General features: G+C 47.5%; 1 protein-coding gene across 1 annotated transcript in view; it reads left to right on the plus strand.

Moving 5' to 3' along the window:
* Window positions 1–1486: 1486 nt before the first annotated feature.
* Window positions 1487–23578, plus strand: part of LOC142564525 (uncharacterized) — a 42860-nt gene continuing 20768 nt past the window's right edge. The window contains exons 1-3 of the mRNA XM_075675541.1: window positions 1487–1771; window positions 12936–13111; window positions 13596–13622. Of these exons, the coding sequence (XP_075531656.1) occupies window positions 1649–1771; window positions 12936–13111; window positions 13596–13622 (326 nt within the window). The 5' untranslated portion in view covers window positions 1487–1648. The remainder of the gene's footprint in view (window positions 1772–12935; window positions 13112–13595; window positions 13623–23578) is intronic.

The following is a 23578-nucleotide window of genomic DNA, read 5'->3' on the forward strand; positions in this document are numbered from 1 at the left end:
ATGAGGAACGTGCAGTGCCACTCGGTTTGGTAGTTGGCGAGCGGGAGCACTAAAGCGGGCGCTCCTGCTGAAACCCCCCACGTTCCAGCAAGGTCTCATTTCGCTCGCGCGTCTGGCGCTACCCTCAATCTCAGGCGAACAATCGGGCTGCAGCGTTACCTATGAAACGTCTGTGCATCCATATAAAACCATCAGCTTTATTATGCGACAGTATAACGCGAAGAAAATTAGTAGCCTACTTCTACACTTCCAGTATATATATATATATATATATATATATATAATTTAGGCCTTATTCAATGATGGATGGCATTACTCAGTAGATCAGCGCGGAGGAGTGACTTAAGTACAGCTGGTAGATGCAGTCATTACAGGGTAACGCAGTGTTGTCCCCCCTTACTTTATGCCCTTCCATAGGGCCTGTAAGGTTCTTTTGAATAAATAAATAAATAAATAAAGCAAACATATGTAGCCGATCTTTAGTTTTGATGAAGAGGCATAATTGGAGTTCGGTAGTCCATCTAATGCTGAGACAACTTCACCAGTCGTGTACAAGCGTTACAGAATAGGTCCCAAGAAAATAAAATATCACTCGAGGACGTTGGTGTGACCTACCTATCAAGTTGTCTTGTGTAGCATACACTTAACTGGTGCCAGATATGGGTAGCCCGAAGTGTTTGACGGACGCGTTCTTCCCGCAGTGGACATTAATTGGTCTGATGATGATGTATGGGTACATACTAACAAACCCACCCCCATGACAGCCTTTCTAAATTTCGTTCGTTTAATGAGAAAAACTGTTCGCGAATTGCCTGTGTTTCTAATGCTATCGTTCTGTTTTTGATGGACCGCACATCATCACGTGCAAAGTAACGACTGGAGATTTCTTACGTTATCAATGCTAGGATTTGATCATTGTTTTATATCGACGGTGAGAAACGCTGGTGTCTCCAAAATTACTATTTTCACCCCATCCTGCAAGTTATACCAAATTAATAGAACGCGCTTTCAAGCTTGACCACTTTTCACAGTCAAAAGAATGGCCAGATTTTGAAGAACTTTAACTGACAAAGGCTCGTATATAAGGAAATTAGACTCCTCATGTGTGCCTTTAGATTCCTAATGTCACGTAGAGTTCACAGAAATGAAGCTACACTCCACGTATGTGAATGTAGATATTTGTTGTCACGTGGAGTTCATATGAATAGCACGGGCTTTCTAAGAACAAGCATTCAGGGAGCAGTTCAACGATGTCTTCAAACATTTAATTAGCCGCACATATAATTCGTCAAGCTATATTGCTGACGTTTTTAGTTTGCCCATTAGGATTACGGCAATCATTTATTTCTTGTTTAACTTACAGCTGTGTCGAGATGGCCGCTGAATCATTCTCGTTAGCCTCTCTTCATATGGAGCAAAAATAACACAACCGCAATATCTATGTTCTCCAAGGAAGCTTCAAAATTATTAGCGACAGCACGGTGAAACTCGCAGGATAATGTATGCGCATATCTAAATATCTGTGACTGCGTTAAGAGTATATAATCTAGCGAAGCACACATCAGGCAGTAAGATTCATCCAAGCTACTTGGCTGAAGACGCCGTACCTAATTGGCGCATATTCCGAAGAACATTTCTTGCATCTAAAATGTTCAAATCGTTTAGGATGTGTTCCACCATTTTGACGGTCCTGTGTTCTCACATCATGCTCTTAGACACGACATCTGCAGCAACACTGACTGATAATGGTGAAAACTTGAATATTATCAACGTAAGTTTAATTTATTTCTGGTAGATGGCCTGATCTCGTGGTCGTCGAGGTAGCGAACGTGAAAGACGCAGGAATGGACCGATATTGCGAGCACTTCTTTAAGAATAATATTACTTTTTGTGTCATGATGCGTACGTGCCTCGCCAACACTTACGTACATACACCAAAATACGCTTACAGAGCGTTGGCCGTATATATTTCCGGGTGGCTACGTAGACGTGAAAATAATTTTCCATTTTTCTCTATACTTCTCTTCTTTTTATCCTTTTCAGTTCTTTTCTTTTTTGTTCTTGCGCAGTGTTATCTGGTATACCATTTGCCTTAGCCCCGGCTGACATGTTCCTAGATTAAACTTTCCTAGAAAATTGTAATGCTACAATGAATTAGCTCATTACAGTCATGTTTAAGGCAACTAAATCGAAAAAACTCTGAAGCTAGCGGTAGGTGGCTGCTCCGGAGTTGTTGAATTTATTTTGGTGTATACTACTGAGTGTTTATTGTTGTTTTTGTTGAATGTTTCACTGTTCAAAACAATGATACCATAAAAGCATTGCAGATCCCACACACTGTGGGAATCTGTGTAAACGAAGCCTTGATAAATTGACATGGCGAAACAGCGTAAATGAGTAGAAAACGCGTAGCGGCTTTTGCTGTCGAACGCGTCCCGTAACCTGCCCTTAATGGCCATCAGCAGAAGCGGCATACCCTGCCGAAGGATGGTAAGTTTTATTCACTAGTTATATTCTAGAGCTGTCACTTCTGGTGATGCTATAACCTGCACGAGATTTCGCATGTCTCTACAGCGGACATGTTTAAGCCTATGGTCAAAATCGTTACTGGCATTTTTCGAATATAGCAAGATTTACTATCCTCCAGAAATTCTCGGCTCGAACGTCAAGGCGCGCTGGTCACCAGCGAGAACGACTGCCAAACGCCCGAGGCGTTTCTCACGCGAGAGCACCCGTACGCGTGCGAAAAAAACAGTCAGGCACAGCCGTGTGCGGTGACGGTACTCCCGGTACTACCCCATGATAATTCGGGGGACCTGGTGAGTTCCGCCATCCGCGGTGCGCAAAAGGCAACGCCATCTGTTGATCTCGGAAGGATTGCAGCTTTGAGCCCCTCTGACTGAACTATTCACTTTGACTGGCTGGAGCGCAGGCTGCATCGCGGCACAAGCCGAGTTCTCGTTTTCTCCTTTCTTTTCTTTTCTATTTTTTTTGTGGCCAGAAAGCGAGAGCCTGTGCTCACAGGGACTACTAACGACAGCAACAACTGTGACACGTACAATTACGTGAATAGTTCATGAAGAATTCTCCTTAAAGATTAGGCCACGAGAACCGTCGTGTTATTTTGCGTTCCTTTCGAGACTTTGAGAACAGATTTAAAGTTAATTACTTGTCACCGACTACCGTACTCTTGAATCGGACAGTTGAGTGTTAAATTATGTTGGTCGTCGTGGATAGCTTCTCGTACAATTGTGGAAGTGGGGAGATTTACATCTGAAATTACAATTTATTATACGAATCAACTCGGTGTGTTTATGGGCGTTGTGTTGTGTTATCGCATTAGAATGAAAGATATCGGCCACTTCACGCTATGTTTCGCAGCGCAAAAGTGCTAGCGCTGAGGCTACCATTTCTTTGCTCCTGACTCGAGATCCATAATATAAAGGCAGTCACAAGAACTTTTCACGTCTTCAACGAAATGATTAAACAGGTTATCTTAGTAATTCATAACGGTGGAGCTCTTTGCAATGATCTTTATTATCTGCGATCTCTCAAATGTAACTAATGTTAAATGCGCAAGAGTCTTTTCGGTCGCCGGAATCAAAAGGACGCTGCCGCGCCCAGGATTTGTATCTTGCTACTTGGTGGCACAAGAATTAAGAATAGATATGTAGTATGTTAAATGGAAACCTAACGAACCCGATGAAAAAGAAACATCACTAAAGAAGCTTCAATAAAACTCGCTTTATGTCTTCATAGCACGTGACCTCGCCTACCGTTCCTCCTCATTTGCTACGAAGACGTGTCACTTTTCTCCATCTAGTATGCATAGATGCCGTTTCCGAGCCTATTGCTATGGTAGTGTCGGAAAAGTGTTCTTGAGCAGCATCCGGTGAAGGACTGTCATTATGCATTTCCAGAAATGAAGAGAATACTGCCAATTCAGATTGGGAATCAGTCTTACGGTCAGTAGCATCCGTTTCATGCAGTGGAATCGCCAAAGGGGGATGATATTTCAGGATCGCCGCGGTTGGTAGCCTTATCCGGACGCAAAAGAACCATGCGGGGACAAATGTGCGCCCCGATTTCTCCTTGTACAACAGTGGATCATAGTGCGAGCAGTCGATCAAGTACAGCCGAAATTCGAGTTGGTTCATCACAAGTTCTACACGAACACGGCTTGTCCAATCAGGAAATGAGCCCTGAGTTCCTCGCTTTCCAAGGAACGTTACCCTTAGCGTTGGCCCTAGTTTCAATTCACCTAGGAACCTCTCAACTTTATTTGTGAGCATTCTTTTAAGGGAGTAGTTGACTTGTTTTGCGGAACAGCAGCGTCCTCTCGAAAAAGGAATGTTTCGATACGTACTGCACAACACAGAATCCTCCTGTTAGCTTTCTAAGTGATTATTTTCGCTCTGCCCCTATGCGTTCAGATTAACCATCTGCTTAAGTATAATAAGGATTAGTTGTGTAGCATTTATAACGTTCTTTTTGAACAATTCAACAGTGTTCTTGAATATGAAGGCTGATTTGCTGTCGGGCTTCAAGACTAGCGGAATGGCGAATTTAGCAAGAAGTGTAGGTTGTACATCCCCGATTCTCAAGTTCTCAGAACATTTGTAGGGTGGATTGGCTTGACATCTTACGACTTGAAAAACCTCCACCATATTCAAGTTCAAGAACGCGCCTATAACATCACAAGAGTCTAAGCAAATGGCTTTTCCTGGTCTTTGAACTTCCGAACATATTATTGTCAGCTACATTGTACAAATACCGCTGTGATATAGGCAACCTCTGTGAGTCTGTTAAGAATAACAAATGTCCGATCGTGGGTGGCCAAAAGCTTTTTGGAGTAACCCGCGTTTCCATACAGGAGTCCGCAGCCACACTAAATCACCAGGCCGATAGGTGACTGGATGGTGGCGATTATTGCAGCTTGCTTTCAATCGGTCCTGTGATGCCAAGGTGCGTCAACACGCAACACAACACGCCTCTTCAGCAAGGCAGAGGGTCTCGGTGACAGTGGGATTTTCGTGACTACAGAAAGGGAAAACAGTGTCGATTGTATAACGGGGGGGGGGAGACGTTCGTACAGCAGTAAGAAAGTGCTATATCTGGTAGCCTCGTGCTTTGCGGCGCTGAATGGGTCCGTGAAAAAAGGCAGTACTTCGTCCCAGTTCTTGTGGCCATATAAAACATGCAAAGATAGCATGTTTACAATTGCTCGGTTAGTGGGCTCCGTAAGCCTATTCGTTTGTGTATGGCATGGTGTCGAGTGACGCGAGTGGGATCCACACAAACGCAGCAGCTCCTCTACGACGTCAGCTGTGAATTGTCGTCCACAGTTCCTGCTCATCACGCCAGGTGGACCATGACGCAAGATTACATATTGCAGCAGGAATGTTGAAACATCAGTGGCAGTTGCGGAGGGCACGGCTGTTGTCTCGCAGTAGCCTATGAGGTTGTTAAGGCAAACGATTATCCAACGATTGCCCCTGGCTTATTTTCGAAAACGGCCCACTAAGTCAATGCTCACTTGTTCGAAAAGCGTACTTGGAGGTGATAACGGCTGCGTGAGACAAACTGGAGCATTAGAATCACTGCGTGACGCTGACACTGCACGCAGCTGGCCGCATACGTCACCACAGACAGTTTCATTCCAGGACAATAAAAGCGTTCCTTAATGCGGGACAGCGTCCTCGTCGAACCTAAATGGCTCGACGTAGGTTCTTCGCGCATAGCACTCAGAATCTCTGTTCGAAGGCTCTCCGGCACCACTAGGAGAAAACATGAGCCAGTGTTGATAAAGTTGTTCTTATACAAAAGTCCATCATGTAAACAGAAATGGTGTGCTTTCGTAGAGGTGGTCGTAGCGTTGAAAAGCGGTGTTAATTTAGGGTCCTTTCACTGTTAGGAATTTACACTTTCGAAATCTGGAAAATTCGGCGACGCTGAAATCACAAGGTAACCGAAGTCATCCTCCGTAGTGCTAGGTGGCACACGTGAGAGACAGCTCGCGTCAGCAACCTCTCTTATAAGACACGGTGAGACTGTATTTTTGTAGCCGGAGCGCTCTGCGCGCAACGTGGCCACAAGTTTCACCAAATTTTACAAGCCAACACAATGTGTCGTGGTCAATGACAATTGTGAAGGGGTGTCCATGGAGGTAAGAACGAAACCACTGAACCGCAAATATTACCACGAGGTGTTCTTGTTTCGCGCTAATGTAATTCTGCTCAGCCCTACTTATTGAGCGACTTGCATATCGTTCACGTCTTCGCGGTCACCATGGCTTTGAGCTGGGACGGCGCCAATAATAATGCAACTTGTATGGAATTCCGTGGCAGCTGAAGGATTGAAGTGCTGAACAGGTCGTGACGCCAGCTTAAAATTCAACTGATGAAAAGAAGACTCCCACTGCAGAGTCCACTCATAGGGGCTGTCCTTTCGTAGATGGCATGTCAGCGGATACAGGACGTCGGTAAATTTAGGAATAAAGCAGCGGTAATAGGAACAAATCCCAGAAAACTGCAGAACACCTTGACAGAGTGCGGTGCTCTAAACGCTTCAGCGGCTGCTGTTTCCTGGGTATCAAGGCGGATGCCGTCCTTATCGATGAGGTGCCCAATCGCAATGGCTAGGCCGTCTCCGAAGTGGAATTTCTTACAGTTGAAAGCTAGGCCAGCGTTTCTCATGCAGTTCAGTACAGTGTCAAGACGCGAGTTATGTTTGCTCAATGTGCGACTGAAGATGACGACGTGGTCAAGGTAGCAAATACAGATGTTCCGACTCATGCTTCGCAGAATGATGTCCATAAATTTCTCGAAAGTTGCTTGAGCGTTGAACAGTCCAAATGACATCACGTTAAATTCCAAGAGCCCGTCAGAGGTTGCAGATGCAGCTTTGTCCTTATCCTCGGGATGCGTATGAATTTTCCAGTAGCCGAATGGCAAGTCTACTGCGAAAAAGAAAGAGGTGGATTGAATGCAGTGTATTGCGTTATGAACACGTGGGAGTTCGTACACGCCCTTTTTTGCACAATATTAAACCGGTGATTGTCGACGCAAATTCTGCAGGATCAGTCATTCTTTTTAACAATAACTGGAGCTGCCCACGGACTCAGTGACTCTTGTATGACTCCCTTTTTCATCATTTTGTGCATTGTTCGTTGATAATCTGCCCCGTGATGGTGAAACGCGATGTGGAATTGGACAAATCCGATTGGCCGAACCCGTGCTCATGGTATTGCGTTTCGAGACGCGGTCATTAAAGGTGTTTTGTCTTTCTGCGCGAAGTCGGAATACCGAGACGTCCTTCGAAAGCACACCCACTAACGTTCGGCATTCACTCGTGCTCATGGACTTATTTACCATTGAAAAAAGGGCCGCTTCCGAAGTGGCCATCAGGTTATTCCGGCACATGTGTAAGTTTAGCCACCGATAAGGACTTGTGTGCCCTTACGAAGGCTAATTTAAAGCCCTCTGGTAGTATCACGGGCTTCGTAGAACATTTTATGGTCCATAAGCTAGCGCGTCCGGCTTCGACGGACACCGCGCAATGTGGAACCCGCAGATTCTTCCTCGCACTGTTAATTTGGATCGGTTCTACTTTAGCAGCGAAGCTGCCAGAATTGGCGCACCACAGACAGTGGGAACAGAAACGGTAGATGATGCAGGTACGAAGATGTCGCCACGAACTGACAGTGTAGTTTTGTGATCTACAGGGTTCTCCGGGAGTGCTGACTGCATCCTACCACTTACGAATGCCTGCTCTGTGTGGCAGTCGACAGTGGCACCAAACTCTCGCAAGACGTCCGCATCCAGAATAACATCACAGATCTATAGAGAAATGATCGGAAGCTCCGTCTTAACAAAATAGCCTCTTAAAAACATGCCAGCACTGCACATGCCAATAGGTCGCAACGGCACAGCACTCACTCCACAGAACTTCGCAGCTTCGTCATGTTTGAACCTAACCTTTCGCCCTAACACATCTTTAAGGGAAACATTCATGACAAAAACAGCTGCGCCTGCGTCCACCAGAGCCATCACGAGCACATTATGCACAAAACAATCACTTAAGTATTTCTGGCAGTAGCACATCTGCAGTGACCTCACCTCCGCCGGCCGTGCTTGGCTAGTTTTCCGGTGACGAAGAGGACGTGTTGCGACGCACCGATGAGGGAGAACGGGGAGCACGAGGACGCGTGGGGGCGTCAAACTCCTGTCAGATGCCGCGGAGCGATTCCGGGAGCTACTCGACCAATACTCGTCGCCAGATGAATCGTGTGTTGGCCACGGGACACCGTGGACTTGTTCGGAGGGTCGTGAAAACTCCCAAGATTGGCCACACCATGGAGTAATTCAAAGTACAATTTCGTGATGTAGGACTCGGAACATCAATGGAGTAATATGCAGGGAGACGTCGAATCATTCTAGTTTATCGAATAACTTAATATTATAATTTTATCCCGTGTAGTGAGTTGGTTCATCACGTGCAATATCACAATATATCACGCGTTGAGAAGGCGTGCGCTAGGTGCATCGGTCAAAACGCGCAGTAGTACAGCTCGTTGTCATCCTTGAATGTGGGGCTGCAGTGTACACCACGGCCGCTACGATGACTGCCAAGGGGCCGAATCTGGTGCAGTCATAGCCTCAAGTAACGTATACAGGGCATGGTGGTCAGCTGTTGAACGTGACACCACTTCGCTACGAGAAAGTTTCCCGTGGACAGTCTGTCGGATGGCCGAAAAACAAGTAGTGGTAAGGGCTCGTGCCCACACTGGCAACAGTCGTAACGTTTGCCAACAGACCAAACTTCGGCCTAATCCAACGCATTTTGAGCGTTTCAAAAGTTCTACAATGCCGCATGACGCCGGGCAGGGAAATTAGGCTTTCTTTTCCGATGAGCAAAGTGTACAAGTTCTCAGAAACTCCTTTCAGCAAATGTCCGACTTTGTCAACTTCCGGCACACGAGCACACACCAACCACCCTGTACAGCTTTAACACCGCTTCGATATATGGGGTGCATCTCTCAAAGCACGCCTTTGGTTCGTCAAGAAAAAGTTCCCACGTCGTAAGCATGTCCTTGTGGTTCTCGTACCCCCCGAGTGCGTTGTACACATAGTGTGGTATCGGTATGAGAGAACACCATGTTGGTGAGCTGAGTGATTGTATATCACTCGCTGGACTTGATCACTCGTTTGTAGTGCACGAGCTATTGATCAGCATCTTTCCCCGCTTATAGGCGCTGCGGTCGGAGCGGCTCCTTTTTCAGGCATGTAGAAGATTATCACGACAGATTGTGGGAGGCCGGCAAGTCGAAGGCTTCGACGAAGCTGAATCAGTGATGGTTGCGTTCTTCTCAGCGCCTCTACCGCCCCTGCATCACACTGTTACGCACGGAGGAGACTGTTTATCATCCTTATGCCTGAAGGCACCGTTTATTTTAGGTCGCCAAGGTGAGCTCAAGAGCGGCGACCCGGTTGAAGATCCCATCGTCGTCCTATTCTTCTTTTCAAAACTTGGGGCTACAAGCACGCTCACTGGTCTACGTATCTCTCATGCCTATCTGCAACAATTTATCACTATTGGTCTGTCTGCTCAATGTGCAATACATTCTGGTACTTGGTTTTGTTAGTTTCCCTAGCAATCCGGGATGATAGTTTACTGCAATCTTTTATAGTGCCTGTTATGAAGGAAGCTGCAAAAGGATGGAAGTAGCATGTTTGGTGCTTAACTTAGGACAGATGAGCCCGGCGTGAGACATTGGTTGCAGGGGACTGAAACAAATCACCGTAAAGAATTTAATCTTGGTGAAGTTGGCAAAAATGTTATGTGCGTGTGACTTTGCGACTGTGTGAGATGCTTTCGAACTGAGGGTGACTTGTAAGTGTCATGATGCCATAATGACGTAAGGGGTGAGAAAATATAATGCACACACCATGATTTTATTCGGATTCATTGTTATGAGTCAGTTACAGCTAATCTTTGGTCCCAAATGGTGGAGGCATGTTGCATTTTCAGACGAACCATTATATTGGCCCATACAATCTAGGGTGTGCGGCGTGCGAGAGACGGACTAGTGAAGTAAGATACATTACGTCGGCGACGCTATAACTGTCGAAATTTTACCTACTTTTATACTTCAGCACGTTTAACGTGGCCCACCGCAGCGCTGCAATCAGATATTGTCGCAGCGCGTTGGCACAATTACTCGGTGAACGAGCGCTTTTTCATTTCGCGAAACGCGAAGCCGCACAATCTGTGCATTCGCTTTAGTGCACCCGAAAAGAAGACTAGCATGCTCGAGGATGGTGCACGCCTTTCTCCGTAACAGTGGCTCTGCCATTTAAACCCTCACCATGTCCTCCCGAAACAGTAATGACTCGTGCACGAGTGCCAGGCTCTGGCGCTGCAGAATTTCTCAATGCGCCCCGAACCACACCGCCACCATTGAACAACGTCATCTTCTACACGGCGCCCAGGTCAAAGAAATGCACGTCTAGTGCCCTGACCCCTTTTCACACAGTGCCAGCAACATTGCCAACTATTCTTTTATCTCCGATGCGTCCGTGCATTGTCCAATTGTTTCGCCAACCAAGTAGTCCCTACATGCTCTAGTATCGCCAGCTACACGGCCGACTGTACAAAAATAATGAGCCATGACCATTGACCTCAATGAACGTGTGATATGACGTCACCTAGTGCTGACCTCGTTCATTGCCGTGGCTCTGGAGCACCGGTAACGATGACGTAGGGCAAGGCAAGGCAAGCGGGAATAGAGGGAGTGCATGAGCCGTGAGGGGACTGAAACGAGGTGGGTTGCTGCTTGTGGACGTGATAACATTTCGTTGCCGCTACAAAATACCGGGCTTTTGAGCAGATGAATTCTTTGAGATGAGCATTCCAGTATAGCGGGACGCGCACACCTACCAGATAGATGACCACGTGCAACAGACAACTTGAGGCTCAATTTCCTTGTGCCGCCTCAGTTTAGTATCAGTTCCATTAGCTCAATGAAGTAATGCAAACAGCACATACACAGTGTGTGTGTGCGTGTGCGTGTGCGTGTGTGTGTGTGTGTGTGTGTGTGTGTGTGTGTCTGTGTGTCTGTGTGTGTGTGTGTCTGTGTGTGTGTCTCTGTGTGTGTGTGTGTGTGTGTGTGTGTGTGTGTGTGTGTGTGTGTGTGTGTGTGTGTGTGTGTCTGTGTGTCTGTGTGTGTGTGTGTGTGTGTGTGTGTGTGTGTGTGTGTGTGTGTGTGTGTGTGTGTGTGTGTGTGTGTGTGTGTGTGTGTGTGTGTGTGTGTGTGTGTGTGTGTGTGTGTGTGTGTGTGTGTGTGTGTGTGTGTGTGTGTGTGTGTGTGTGTGTGTGTGTGTGTGTGTGTGTGTGTGTGTGTGTGTGTGTGTGTGTGTGTGTGTGTGTGTGTGTGTGTGTGTGTGTGTGTGTGTGTGTGTGTGTGTGTGTGTGTGTGTGTGTGTGTGTGTGTGTGTGTGTGTGTGTGTGTGTGTGTGTGTGTGTGTGTGTGTGTGTGTGTGTGTGTGTGTGTGTGTGTGTGTGTGTGTGTGTGTGTGTGTGTGTGTGTGTGTGTGTGTGTGTGTGTGTGTGTGTGTGTGTGTGTGTGTGTGTGTGTGTGTGTGTGTGTGTGTGTGTGTGTGTGTGTGTGTGTGTGTGTGTGTGTGTGTGTGTGTGTGTGTGTGTGTGTGTGTGTGTGTGTGTGTGTGTGTGTGTGTGTGTGTGTGTGTGTGTGTGTGTGTGTGTGTGTGTGTGTGTGTGTGTGTGTGTGTGTGTGTGTGTGTGTGTGTGTGTGTGTGTGTGTGTGTGTGTGTGTGTGTGTGTGTGTGTGTGTGTGTGTGTGTGTGTGTGTGTGTGTGTGTGTGTGTGTGTGTGTGTGTGTGTGTGTGTGTGTGTGTGTGTGTGTGTGTGTGTGTGTGTGTGTGTGTGTGTGTGTGTGTGTGTGTGTGTGTGTGTGTGTGTGTGTGTGTGTGTGTGTGTGTGTGTGTGTGTGTGTGTGTGTGTGTGTGTGTGTGTGTGTGTGTGTGTGTGTGTGTGTGTGTGTGTGTGTGTGTGTGTGTGTGTGTGTGTGTGTGTGTGTGTGTGTGTGTGTGTGTGTGTGTGTGTGTGTGTGTGTGTGTGTGTGTGTGTGTGTGTGTGTGTGTGTGTGTGTGTGTGTGTGTGTGTGTGTGTGTGTGTGTGTGTGTGTGTGTGTGTGTGTGTGTGTGTGTGTGTGTGTGTGTGTGTGTGTGTGTGTGTGTGTGTGTGTGTGTGTGTGTGTGTGTGTGTGTGTGTGTGTGTGTGTGTGTGTGTGTGTGTGTGTGTGTGTGTGTGTGTGTGTGTGTGTGTGTGTGTGTGTGTGTGTGTGTGTGTGTGTGTGAGAGGCAGCGAGTACTTAGACGTGTGTTTGTAATCATTGCACGTAATACCGTGTACCCATAAAGTATTCGATGGGTATTTAACGCAGAAGCTTAAAAAAACACTTTTCTCACGTGCGAAGATTGCCATCCAGAACGGTTATTGCGCACCATGGTGACCATGGTGCGCATGCACTGCGATGGTTAACAGAAGGCAGGCCAGTATAGTGCCGTCAATTGTTTGTGTACGTTTCATTTATCTTTCGCCATTCGCCAATTTCGCATGTGGTGCCCGCGATGTCACTAACAAATCGACACAAGGTTAGATTGCCGAAGAACATTTACTACATATTTTGAATAGAAGAGTAGACCAGCAAGTTTTCATATTCCTACCAACAGTATAGCTGGAAAAAGCTTCATGCTTTTATGAGATAAATGCTACTGTTTTCCGCAAGATGCAGGGATCGCACTTGTATAATTTTAATCATTACGCTTGGTGATGTCATTGTCCTGCGAACATTTTATTGTGGCATGGATGAAAATTCCTCTACTGCTCTATCTTTCGTTTCATCTTCCACAAAGGTACTGAATACAAGCGAGTACCATTGGCTGTACTGGGAAACTTCGAAAAATGACTATACTTTTGGCGATTATGGTATAACGATCAATGAGACACAGACTTGCATCCGTATCCTAAAGCAGAGCATTTCGTCGACGGAGTATTACTTCGAGCAGACATATGTGATGCAGGACAAAGAGTGAGTCAACTCTCTACACATCGAGTCTAAAACAGTTATATTGCGATTGAAACGACTGTGAGAAAGATAACGTGCTTTATGAATTGGCTCACCTTTTGTGGCAAAGTGAACTTCCTTGCGCCGCACACATGGAAATAAAAGTACGCATAGTGTGAAGCAATTATTTTACGCTTCGAAATACATATACGTATCTCTATATTATCTTTTTCTCCAAGAAGTAAAAAAAGATGTTTTGAATTTGGTGCGACGCGATGGTTAACCATATGTAAGGTCCCCGATATTAGTTCATTTTTATCTGTTTTGTTCAAATAATGAGTCCGAAAATTTACGCAAAACACTGTGCCTATTTTTTTCGATAATATTAATATTTGCCTGCCTAAAACACTGTGGCCTTGGCCTGATAACATGGTTTGTCAGGTGTGAAGCTGTTTGCGTTTTTCTTTCATTCATCGAATGATAACTCTTGTTTTTTTTTCTTTTTCAGGACTAGTAGCTCGAGAGCCACCATAGCGTAAGCTACCATTCTTCTATACCTTTTGTTGTGCCTATATTGTGCGTGCAAGGATAGTAGCCCAGTGAACAAAATAAAAAAGGACAATATTCCGGAAGGACCACAATATAAACGACATCGCGAAAGCGAAAGAAGTTTCATAAGAATAGAAACATTTCTTACGAGGGCGTAAAAGACTAGTGTCTCTAAACCTTAAACAAATTGCATATTCTGTACAAGTTGTTCTCGCGCCAGTTGGTTGACATGTATTGAAGCCATTGTAGCGCCCGTGGTGTCCTGTACATATTTATTTGCCCTATGATGGCTTCCATAAATTGCATATTGTAAGTTCGTGTTATATTAACCCTGCGCAGTCGCACTGACGCACTAACGATTGTGTCTGATATGTGTTACAACACTTCCCACCCGCGAAGGCAGCTGAAATCTTAAACCAAACGTCGAGCGCCTTCCCACGAGAGAACCCAGCTCGCAGCAAGAGTCAGCCAGGCACACGAGTGCCTCTTTGCCGTGCGTGCTTCGTTACTCACCATGACTAATTATCCAGTGCGGTGGTCACAACGCCATAGGAAAAAAAAGGAAGAATGGTGGCGTGGTGCTACTTCATTTGGCTCCGGTATAAGAAAAGGCAAGGAATGGACACGGCTTAGGGGATCATATGCCAACGTGGAGGGAGAGAGCGTCTCCGTTGGCAGTGATACTCGCCCCTTGCCTGCATTGTAGCTCGACAGTTGATTTATTCTCTCTCCTGTAATAATAAAACGATTTCGAAAACTATTCAGGTAAACTTCAGGCGACACTTTACAGCATCCACTGTGTAACATATTTTTTTAGTGGCGCCTCTTCAGCGGCCTTTTTAATAAAGCGTAACACAAAGCGGTGGTAAATTGACTCAGAACTTTTTCATCGTTCTGCTCGCCTAGTTATCCGCAAGTTTCCAGCTTATATCAATGTCTTCATTTGCGTTCCTGCAAGACACGTGTTTGAGTTTCCCCGAAGGAGACCCTCACTCACGTTTTCTTTATTACCGCAAATAAGAAAGAATGAACTGAACAAGCAACATACCACCAAACAGGAGGAACAGGAGGGAAGAGGGGTGCTAGACTTCAAACTATTTATATTGAGACAGCTGTGACAGCTTTTGCGAGGTCCATTATGAAAGTAAAGCGCATGATATTATTATACCGCGACTATTCATGGCAGCGTGGTAAAACCGGTCGGGAAATGTGGCGAGGGTTCTGCCCTGCCAACGTAGCCGGTCGCCAGTTTACTCTGAGCATTGTGAGCAGATAACACGGTGCGATGGAGCGTTCGCTTGAACAATGATAAGCTATCACGTTTTGCGTGAACCTTGGAAAGATTGCAACTCAAACATTCCAGACGTTTCAAGAGGCCTTAAAGAACGACTGCATTTCAAGGTCGACGGCGTTTCCAGGTCACAGTCCGGGAGGTGGCACAAGGCGATCAAGGAGGGCCGGGAGGAGGTCGCCGACTAATCCCGTTCTAGACGCCCAACAACGAGCAGAACATACGAACAAGTGGATCATGAGCGCGAAGTTTTGCGTTCCGACCGTTGATTGAATATCCAGCAAATTTCTGTCACCCTACACGTGTCCACATTTGCGGTACATGGGATAGTGACCAATAATCTGCAAATGCGCAAGGTCTGCACGAAGCTTGTGCCAAAAGTGTTGACGGAAGATCAGAAAGAACTTCGAGTTTTCCGTTGTCAAGAATTGATGGATTTTATTCAAAATGAGCCGGACTTTCTTAACCCTGTCGTAACCGGAGACCAATCCTGGATGTTCGAATACGACCCAGAATAGAAAAGGCCGAGCCGCGAGCGGTACACAAGATCATCCCCCCGCTCCAAGGAAGCGCAAATGAGCAAATGTCGCATAAAATAGATGCTCATAGTCTTCTTTGACACCCGAGGAATCATCCATTTTAGGTTTGTACTGCAGGGAGAAACTGTCAACTCAGCCTTTTACTTGGAGGGGCTCAAGAGATTGAAATGCTGGGTCGCGCGCGTGAGGGCTGACATCAAAGACACGCTCAAGCTCCACCATGACAATGGCCCCAGCCACACGTCCTTCAGCGTTACCAAATTCCTGGCCCGGAGAGGCACCCTGATGGTCCCCCATCCCCCTTACATCTCTCTGACTTGGCTCCGTGCGACTTTTTTTGTTCCCCGGACGGAAGAGAGAGCTGAAATGAAAACATTGCGAGACCACGGAAAACATTCAAAAGCATGATACAGCATTCCTGAGCGACATTCCCGTTGAGAACTTCCAGGGTGCCATCCAGGCGTGGCAGACACGTCTCCGCAAGTATATTGATGCTGGGGGACAGTATTTTGAAGAATTTGAAACCTTTGTGCAGGTGCGGTCAATAAATCTATTTTTCCCAGAAGATGCGCATTACTTTCATAAAGGACCCTATATACTAGGCGAAACAATAACAATGGAAGACACAGTAATTCTACTCATGTCGGCAAACCATTGAACGCCAATTCTTTACATGATAATGCTATACTTTAGGACATTACACAAATCTTCGCTAAACTTGTGACGGCTTCAGTTTCGCGTCACTTGCATGTCACTTAATTTTTGTGACGTTGGATGACTGAATATTCCCTGAAGTCAGGGCCGTATCCCCACCTCTCGCAATGAGAACCAATAAATCTGCGAGCAAAGAGCTCACATCCACCAGTGTTACTATGCTGTCGCGGTCTGTCATTAAAACAGCGCACCGTTCATCCAACGATCTTCATTGCACAATACAAGGTAGCCAGTACAGCGTATACGGCGGACAATCAATACAAAGGTTTCCGGGCTTACAGGGAGGAAAACAAAATTCGGCAGCACCCATCTCACGATAACTGTCCACGGTAAAACGCTTCCCGTTGAAACAATATAGCGACACAACGCATTACCACCGTCGAAACGAGTTATGTATGTGATGTGTACTGCGGTGGGACTTCGCGCTTCGCTAAGAGCACTCGTTGCGAACTGGCGGCGGCATCGTAAAATCTGCGCGCTGCTGTAACAAGTTGATTCATGTGTTATATCAACATCCGAGGTATATTTCTCAGTGCCTGAAACAGCAAATCCACCTCAGTTATTAAGAAAAGCAAAACCACACTTTATATAACCAACGTGAAAGAGTGCTGAGATGAAAACCTTAACGTCACTTCACTAGGCACGTGACCGAATTCACGGCGAACACAGCCGGCAACAAACTATACCGACATAAATAATCTGTGCCCTACGCCATCGCGATTATTTGAAAGTACCACTTACAAGGTCAGAATCGCTCTCCACCAAGCGTGGGAAGAAAAAAACGCAGCGGATTCAATGAGTTGGAATATATTTGCAGTGAGCGTTTGTGTGAGTGCATAAGCAGTAGAAACGTGAGTGCACAAAGAAAAGCAAGCGCGAGCGCATATAAAGTATATACCCTCTTTTCTTATGCGGAGCTTCTGACTACTAGCGAGTACGACGGACGCCTTGAACGCGTCATGGTTTCAGAGGCAGGATGTGCACACGTACATAGTGTACTTCGAATTCTTTCTCTCTACAAAGAGCATTTGCTTCCTCATTACTTTGCAGCAGCGAATGCTTGTAGGCGAGCTTTCTGGTTCTTTTTTTTTTGTTTCGCCTGCACGGTCGGTGCCGCCACTGCCATGGTTGCGCGGAGGCGAGCGCCGTGTGGCAGTGCTGCAATGAACCAAGAAGTGCGCCTGGCGCGCGTACTCCCTTGAGATTGGTTGGCCTATTCGTGGACCGAAAAGCCACGGAGCTACCACATTTTACGCTATCCGGCGAGCTTCGCTTTTAAAAAGTTCGCCGGTTGTAAGGTTATTTTGTAAGAAATCTGGCGTATGATGGCGGGGCAGCGACGTTCAAGTACACTCAAGGATGGCCGAGTCCAGCAGCTGTCTGGTGGTGTCGAAGCGAAGGTTTCTTTGTTCAAATGCTTGAAAGTACTATTCTTGAAGAAGAAAGAACCGCCCTAGAGAAAAACCTCATTCAAGTAAAAGCAAACCCAGCTGAATTTGAACGACCTGAACTTGAACGTCGTCGCCTGGAGATGTCAAGAAAGCCAACACACTTCTGCCACACATCTTCTACACAGCCAAGACACACCAGTTGGGCATGGCATTTCGGGCTATAGTTTCCTCGCGGAATACCTGGCTACGCATTGACTCTGGTTATCCGCAACGAAAGCTGGGTTCTCTTCATAGAACAGAGCCGTATGTTTTGTGAAAATCAATAACGCTGGCGGACTTCGTATTTGACCATGGACATGAGAGATGTTCTACTTATAATACATGTGTGCAGGGTCTACAGCATTCTTTGCCTCGGCAAAGTTAAAGGAGTTTTTAATGAATGGCAATAACGAGCTGTGTTTTAGGAACCAATTGGGGATATTTCTTGAAGGTTGTCTTGAGCTTCTAGCGCTATGTCTCAACTCAACTTTTATCGGGTAGAAGTGAGGTGTCTATGTTCAAAAGTCGGGGATATGTGCCGGTTGGAAAGTTGCTCCGATTATTTGCAATCTATTTTGGGTCAAGTGGTCTAAACTATTTAAGATAATTTGAATAGGTTCGAAAAGAAAGTCTTCAGATATGCATGCGATTAGATCATTTTTGCGGAAAGGTGTGGCGGCAATAATATGATAAATATTCTAAATACTTTTAAAGAGGAAGGACTTGACTTAAAATACACGCTCGAAATGTTTTCGGAATGTGTTACAGTTTTAAGATTTACGACTGACGTTGGAGAAAAACATGTTTGGTGGGAATACTACACTCGTTAATCAAAACAGCTGTTTTCTTTCATTTCAACTCCGCCCAGTGTAAAGCCATGAATAATTGCATTGCAGTTTGAAACATTAGGCCGTGAAAGATCAAATTTACTGATAAGAAAATGAAGGAATATCTAAACGCACATATTGTCAATCGAAGAAGCCCGGCGCCCCAACAGCGTGCTATTGTTGGCTTGCTGGAAGCTCAGGCGATAATTGAAGCACGCTATGGAGGGTAAAGATGCGGAACGAATGTTTGCGCATTGGGTCACTGCGCTGGTTTACAACATTCTCCTCACGTGCTGCCAAGTGTATGTTGGACAACCAGGGTGGCGTATAAACGTGCACCTGAGGGAGGACTAACGTGCGCTGAATGGCGCTGTTTGGTCTTCACGCTTGGCAATGCATTGTCGTAAGTGCAGCTACGCAGCAGAATTCACTCGGACCGAGATTCTTTTTCACCATCCAGACTATCTGACGCATGAAAGTTGTGAGGCCTGTACAATACAGAACGAAGGACCAGACCGCCTTAGTGTTCATTTGCCCTTCTCGCAAATCGTCTGCGACGCAAATCGTTGTTGGCCGAGCAGCATGCTGGTTTGGTTATTGTTAATCTGTTTTTACTAACGCCTCAACTAACCACGAGAGCTTCCCTTAAACTGTTTACAGCCTTGCAAGCGCATGCACAATTCAAGTATACATAGTAATATAAGACTTTTATTCAGCCCAAAATTACAGGCCGAGCATATCAACCGCCAGGGTGGCCAGTAGACGCTGTTCTTCACCTTCAGCACCAAGTCAGTCGAGCCAGGTAGTGATGGAAAGGGAAGGGGGAAGATAGGAACTTGATTCCTGAGCAGCGGGACATAAGAATAGGCAATGTGATAGGTCTGAATAAGTAGAGGGGCAGTTGGGACAGGAGGGGTCGGAGCAATAGCGATAGAGAAAGAGGCGGGAAGGGGTAACCAGTGCATTCACTTGGATGTGCCGCAGAAGCCTTGCCTCCGGAACAGTAAGTGATGGAGGAAGGGGAGGGTAGAGGCGCTCGTCGAGACGGAGGTGGAGGTAAACTTCTTTGATTGTGCGGCGCAGGGAGGTTCCCCCGGAATACTCCGAGGGCCTGGACAAGCGTATCAATGGTACCCGGTTAAAAGCGTCATGGGCTACCTGATGGGCCTGCTCATTGCTGTCAATCCCCGAATGCCCAGAGACCCAGCGGCGGAAAACGGTCGAAGGTTGCAGTGCGGAGGCCACTCGTTCGACCTCCTGTTGGAGTGAATGGGGTAGGGTGTGGTTCTGTATGTGGTGAATGGCGGCTTTGGAGTCGGTGTATACCGTGTACTCTGGGAGCGAGGGAAAGGACGAAAATTATTGTAGGGCATGTACAATGGCAAGGACCTCGAGAGAGGGTGCATCCGGAGGACGTAGGCACGGCCTACTTGTGTGAGTTTCAGGTGCTGGGAGGTGGGGATGGTAGATAGCGTAGCCGCAGGAAGCTCGAGTAGCTATGAAAGAGGCATCCGTGTAGGCTACTCCTTGGGTAGTAAAGAGGGGGAATGATGCTGCACGGCCGCGTGACGACGGCCGGCATGCTGGACAGGGGACATATTGCTCGGGAGGGGGAGGATGCGAAGATTGGGTGCCGGGGTAGATTTTGGAGGGGTAAAGGTGGAAACGGGAATAAGAGGGTGAATTCCTTGGCGAGTAACCACTGACCCTGACAGGTAAGAGAAAGCGGGGCAAGCTGCGAGTCGCGGTGGAGGGAGAGAAGAAAACGAAGAGGATGGAAGAGGCCTGTGGCAAAGAGCTTAGCAGTAGAGGTGGTGATAGGGAGGTTGAGAGCTGCCTTGTAGAGGCCCACAAGGGTGGTCTTGAGGGTCTTAAGCTGAGTGAGGGTGAAAGAAACGTAATGTACAAAGTGCAGGAACTTGTTGAGCCCGAGCGCATGGACAAATCAGCCCGCATGAGCCCCGTGCAGGTTCATGCGTGCTGTGACAGGTCTTGAAAGCGTGGTGGATGGTTTACACATTCTTGGCTGCATGCAACAGGAAGCCTAGAACTTTGCATTGGGAGACAATAAGAATGGAAGAGCCAGAAAGACGGAGGGAAATTAGGGCGTTCAGGGAGCACTGGTATGAGGAATAATTAAGAAGGAGAAGCTCGGCTTTCTCCGCAGCAGAAAACAGGCCAGTAGTGGAGAGAAACAAGTTGATGAGGTCGAGGCCACGTTGCAGGGTGTCCTGTACGTGACCGGGAGAACCAGACGAACACAAGAGGGTGATGTCGTCGGCATAACAGATGTGGTAGAGGTCAGGAAATTGGGCTAGTTGGGAGGCGAGATGAGTCACAGCAAGATTAAAAAAGGTAGCAGAGAGAAGCACCTTGAGTAGGGCCGTGGTTGAGCGGGTGTGGGTCGTACAGATGTGTGTCCACCTTAAAGCAAGCCACTCGGTTAGAGAAGCAGGAACGGAGATACGCGTACATGCGGTTGCCGCAGTCCTGGTAGGAGAGTTGTGACAGGATGTGATCATGACATACACTGTCGAATGCCTTGCGGACATCAACAGTCACAAGAGCGTGGATTTGGCTGGGAGTGGGCGAAATGAAGGTGTGCTGAGGATCAGGAACACGTCCTGAGCGTTGCGACGTTTTCGCCGACGCCATAAACGGAGAAAGTGAGGATCAGGGTCTGGATTAGGGTCACATGAGCGAACGCGACGGCTATTGGTCGAAAGCGCTGAGGAGATGCGTGACATCCAGTAGTCGTAAGATTCAAAAGAAGCGGAAAGGAGATTAGTGCGAAATGCGTGCCCATCAGTGTGAGTAGTTGAATGTGATCGAAGTATATGGGAAAGAGAGGCGCTAATATGAATGAGGAAATGGTCGCTGAGAAAGGTTTCAGCTGGGACCTGCCAGTGAAAGGAAAGGAAGCCCCAAGTGAAAGAGAGGTTGGGTGTCGTGGAGCGCTGTGAGACACTGCCCGCTCAAGTATGGGAGCCAGGAATATTAACAAGGTTGAGGTGGCGTTCCTGGGCAAGACAGTGAAGAAGCAGCCGGGCATGAGGGTCTGGGTGTAGCCGGAGAGCGTGCGAGGGGCGTTAAAATCGCCTCCAAGGAAGAGATGGGGTAGTGGGAAGAAAATGAAGGATCTTGCCCAAGGCAGTGAAAAAAGAGGATGTGACAGGGTGATTGTAGAAATACATAAAGGCGAGTGAGGTGCGGGTGGAGGGTTGGTAATACACCACACCAACTAAATATTTATGGAGGCTGGAGGGGATATCAAGTGGCTCGACGAGGACGTCCCTGCGTACATAAATGGACGCAAGCGGCGTGCCCGTCGTGGCATGGTAAGCGCGGTAACATGGGATGGTTCGGGCCGTCCGCGTCTCCTGGAGAAGGAAAAAATGGGGTAGGGAGGGGCTGGTGAGGAGATACTGGAGGAGGAGGAGTCTTATTGTCGCGAAGGTTTCGACACTCTACTGTACAATCTCAAGATCCTTTCCACGCGCCATCTGCGATAGGTTAAAGGTAAAAGAGTTTCCCGGGACACGTTCCCTCTTTTTGGCCGAGGGGAGTGACATTTGGAGGGAGCCCAGCATAGAAGCAAAGGATTCCAATTGCTTGGATTGGACTTGGAGGTTGGTGAGGATCTGTACAATCGAAGTTCCGAGCTGAAGCAAGCGAGTGTAGTGGGCGCTAGTGGTGGTTTCTACCAGGTCAGCCAATGGGGCGACCTGGGCGTTAGAGGACAGAGTGATGAACGTGGCAAGGTGCTCATTTAGCTTCGAAAGCTGGGATGTATGAGAGGAAGCGGTAGTCTGGAGGGTTTGTGTCAACGCGTGGATTTGCTGTTGTATATCTTGGGAGATCCGCTGTTCTTCGCGCTGGTGGCGCTCCAGCATTGTGAGCTGGAGATCGAAGGAGCGGTTCTCGTCAATTAGGGATGAGGAGGGTATAGTAGTGGAAGAAAAGGACGCTAGCACTGAGGGACCTTTTACTGTAGCTGCGTAGAAGCCAGGAGGTGATGGAGCCTGAGGTGAAGGAAATGCATGATTAGCGAAAGAGGCGGAGGAAGGGGTGGGCTGCGTCGCCCGGCGCAAAGCTGTGCGATGGAGAAACGCGGCTTTGGCACGCTCGCGTTGTTTATCAAGGAGGAAGCGGTAGGTGGGGACGAGAGAGGGATGTGTGTTTACTTGGCAATGAATGCACCATGGTTGGGCACACACGTGAGCGGTAGGATCTGCGGGTAGAGGAGCAGCACAGCGGCGGCACTTGGCTGGAGCATTGTGCTGAGGGAATTGGTGAGCGCGATGTCCCAGAGAAAGACAACGGGTGCATGTGGGGGGCTTAGGCTTATGAAGGCGACATAGGAATGCGGCGCGTTTAAAATACACGAAGTAGGGTATGACGGTGCCAGCGAAGGTTATGACCACTGATTCAGTGCTGCCTATCATACGAGCAGCGAGAACATCAGTCGTGAATGATTCAAGGTCATGCATGAGCTGAGCAGGAGTAACGTGACCACCGACGTTATGAATGACGCCGAGGCAGGAAATGGGAGGATTGCGGGCATATGTTTTGACGGTGATTGGCTTAACGTGGAGCTTAAGATGCATGAGAGAGAGTAGGAGTTTGGCGGTGAGAGTGGTGTGTATTTTCAGAAATACAAGGCTCTGAGCTGGCTTGGCCTGAAGGGTGGTCTCTGCGCTGGTTTTGGAGGAGAGATGTGCGGCGGAGATGATGGCGATGAGCAAGTCGTAAAGAGGCAGCTTGGGAGCGAGGGTACCGGGCAGATGTTGGATGCCACCTGAGATCAGCTCGGTGCGAAGGTGGGCAGCGGAGGCAGGTTTACGGCTGGCACTGAAGGCGCTTCAGTCGCTTTCGAATGATGGCGCATTATGGTCATTGTCTGGGGACGTCGTGAAATTCATCTCCGCCGACGAGTCGTCAGCCGGATACACGGTGGTCAAGGAGGTAGGGGCGACAGGAACACAGCTCGAAACATTGGGAATGTCATCGGCGGGCATAGAGTTCGCACTGTCCAGCACGGCAGAAGAGGTCGATCCGGTGGAAGCGGCTGCAACAAGCGCGGTCAGCTGCAATTCTGATGTCTGATTGCAGCTCTTTACAATAGGCGCCAATGTGGTTGG

This window comes from Dermacentor variabilis, chromosome 11 (genome assembly GCF_050947875.1).
Source record: "Dermacentor variabilis isolate Ectoservices chromosome 11, ASM5094787v1, whole genome shotgun sequence".
Lineage (NCBI taxonomy): Eukaryota > Metazoa > Arthropoda > Arachnida > Ixodida > Ixodidae > Dermacentor > Dermacentor variabilis.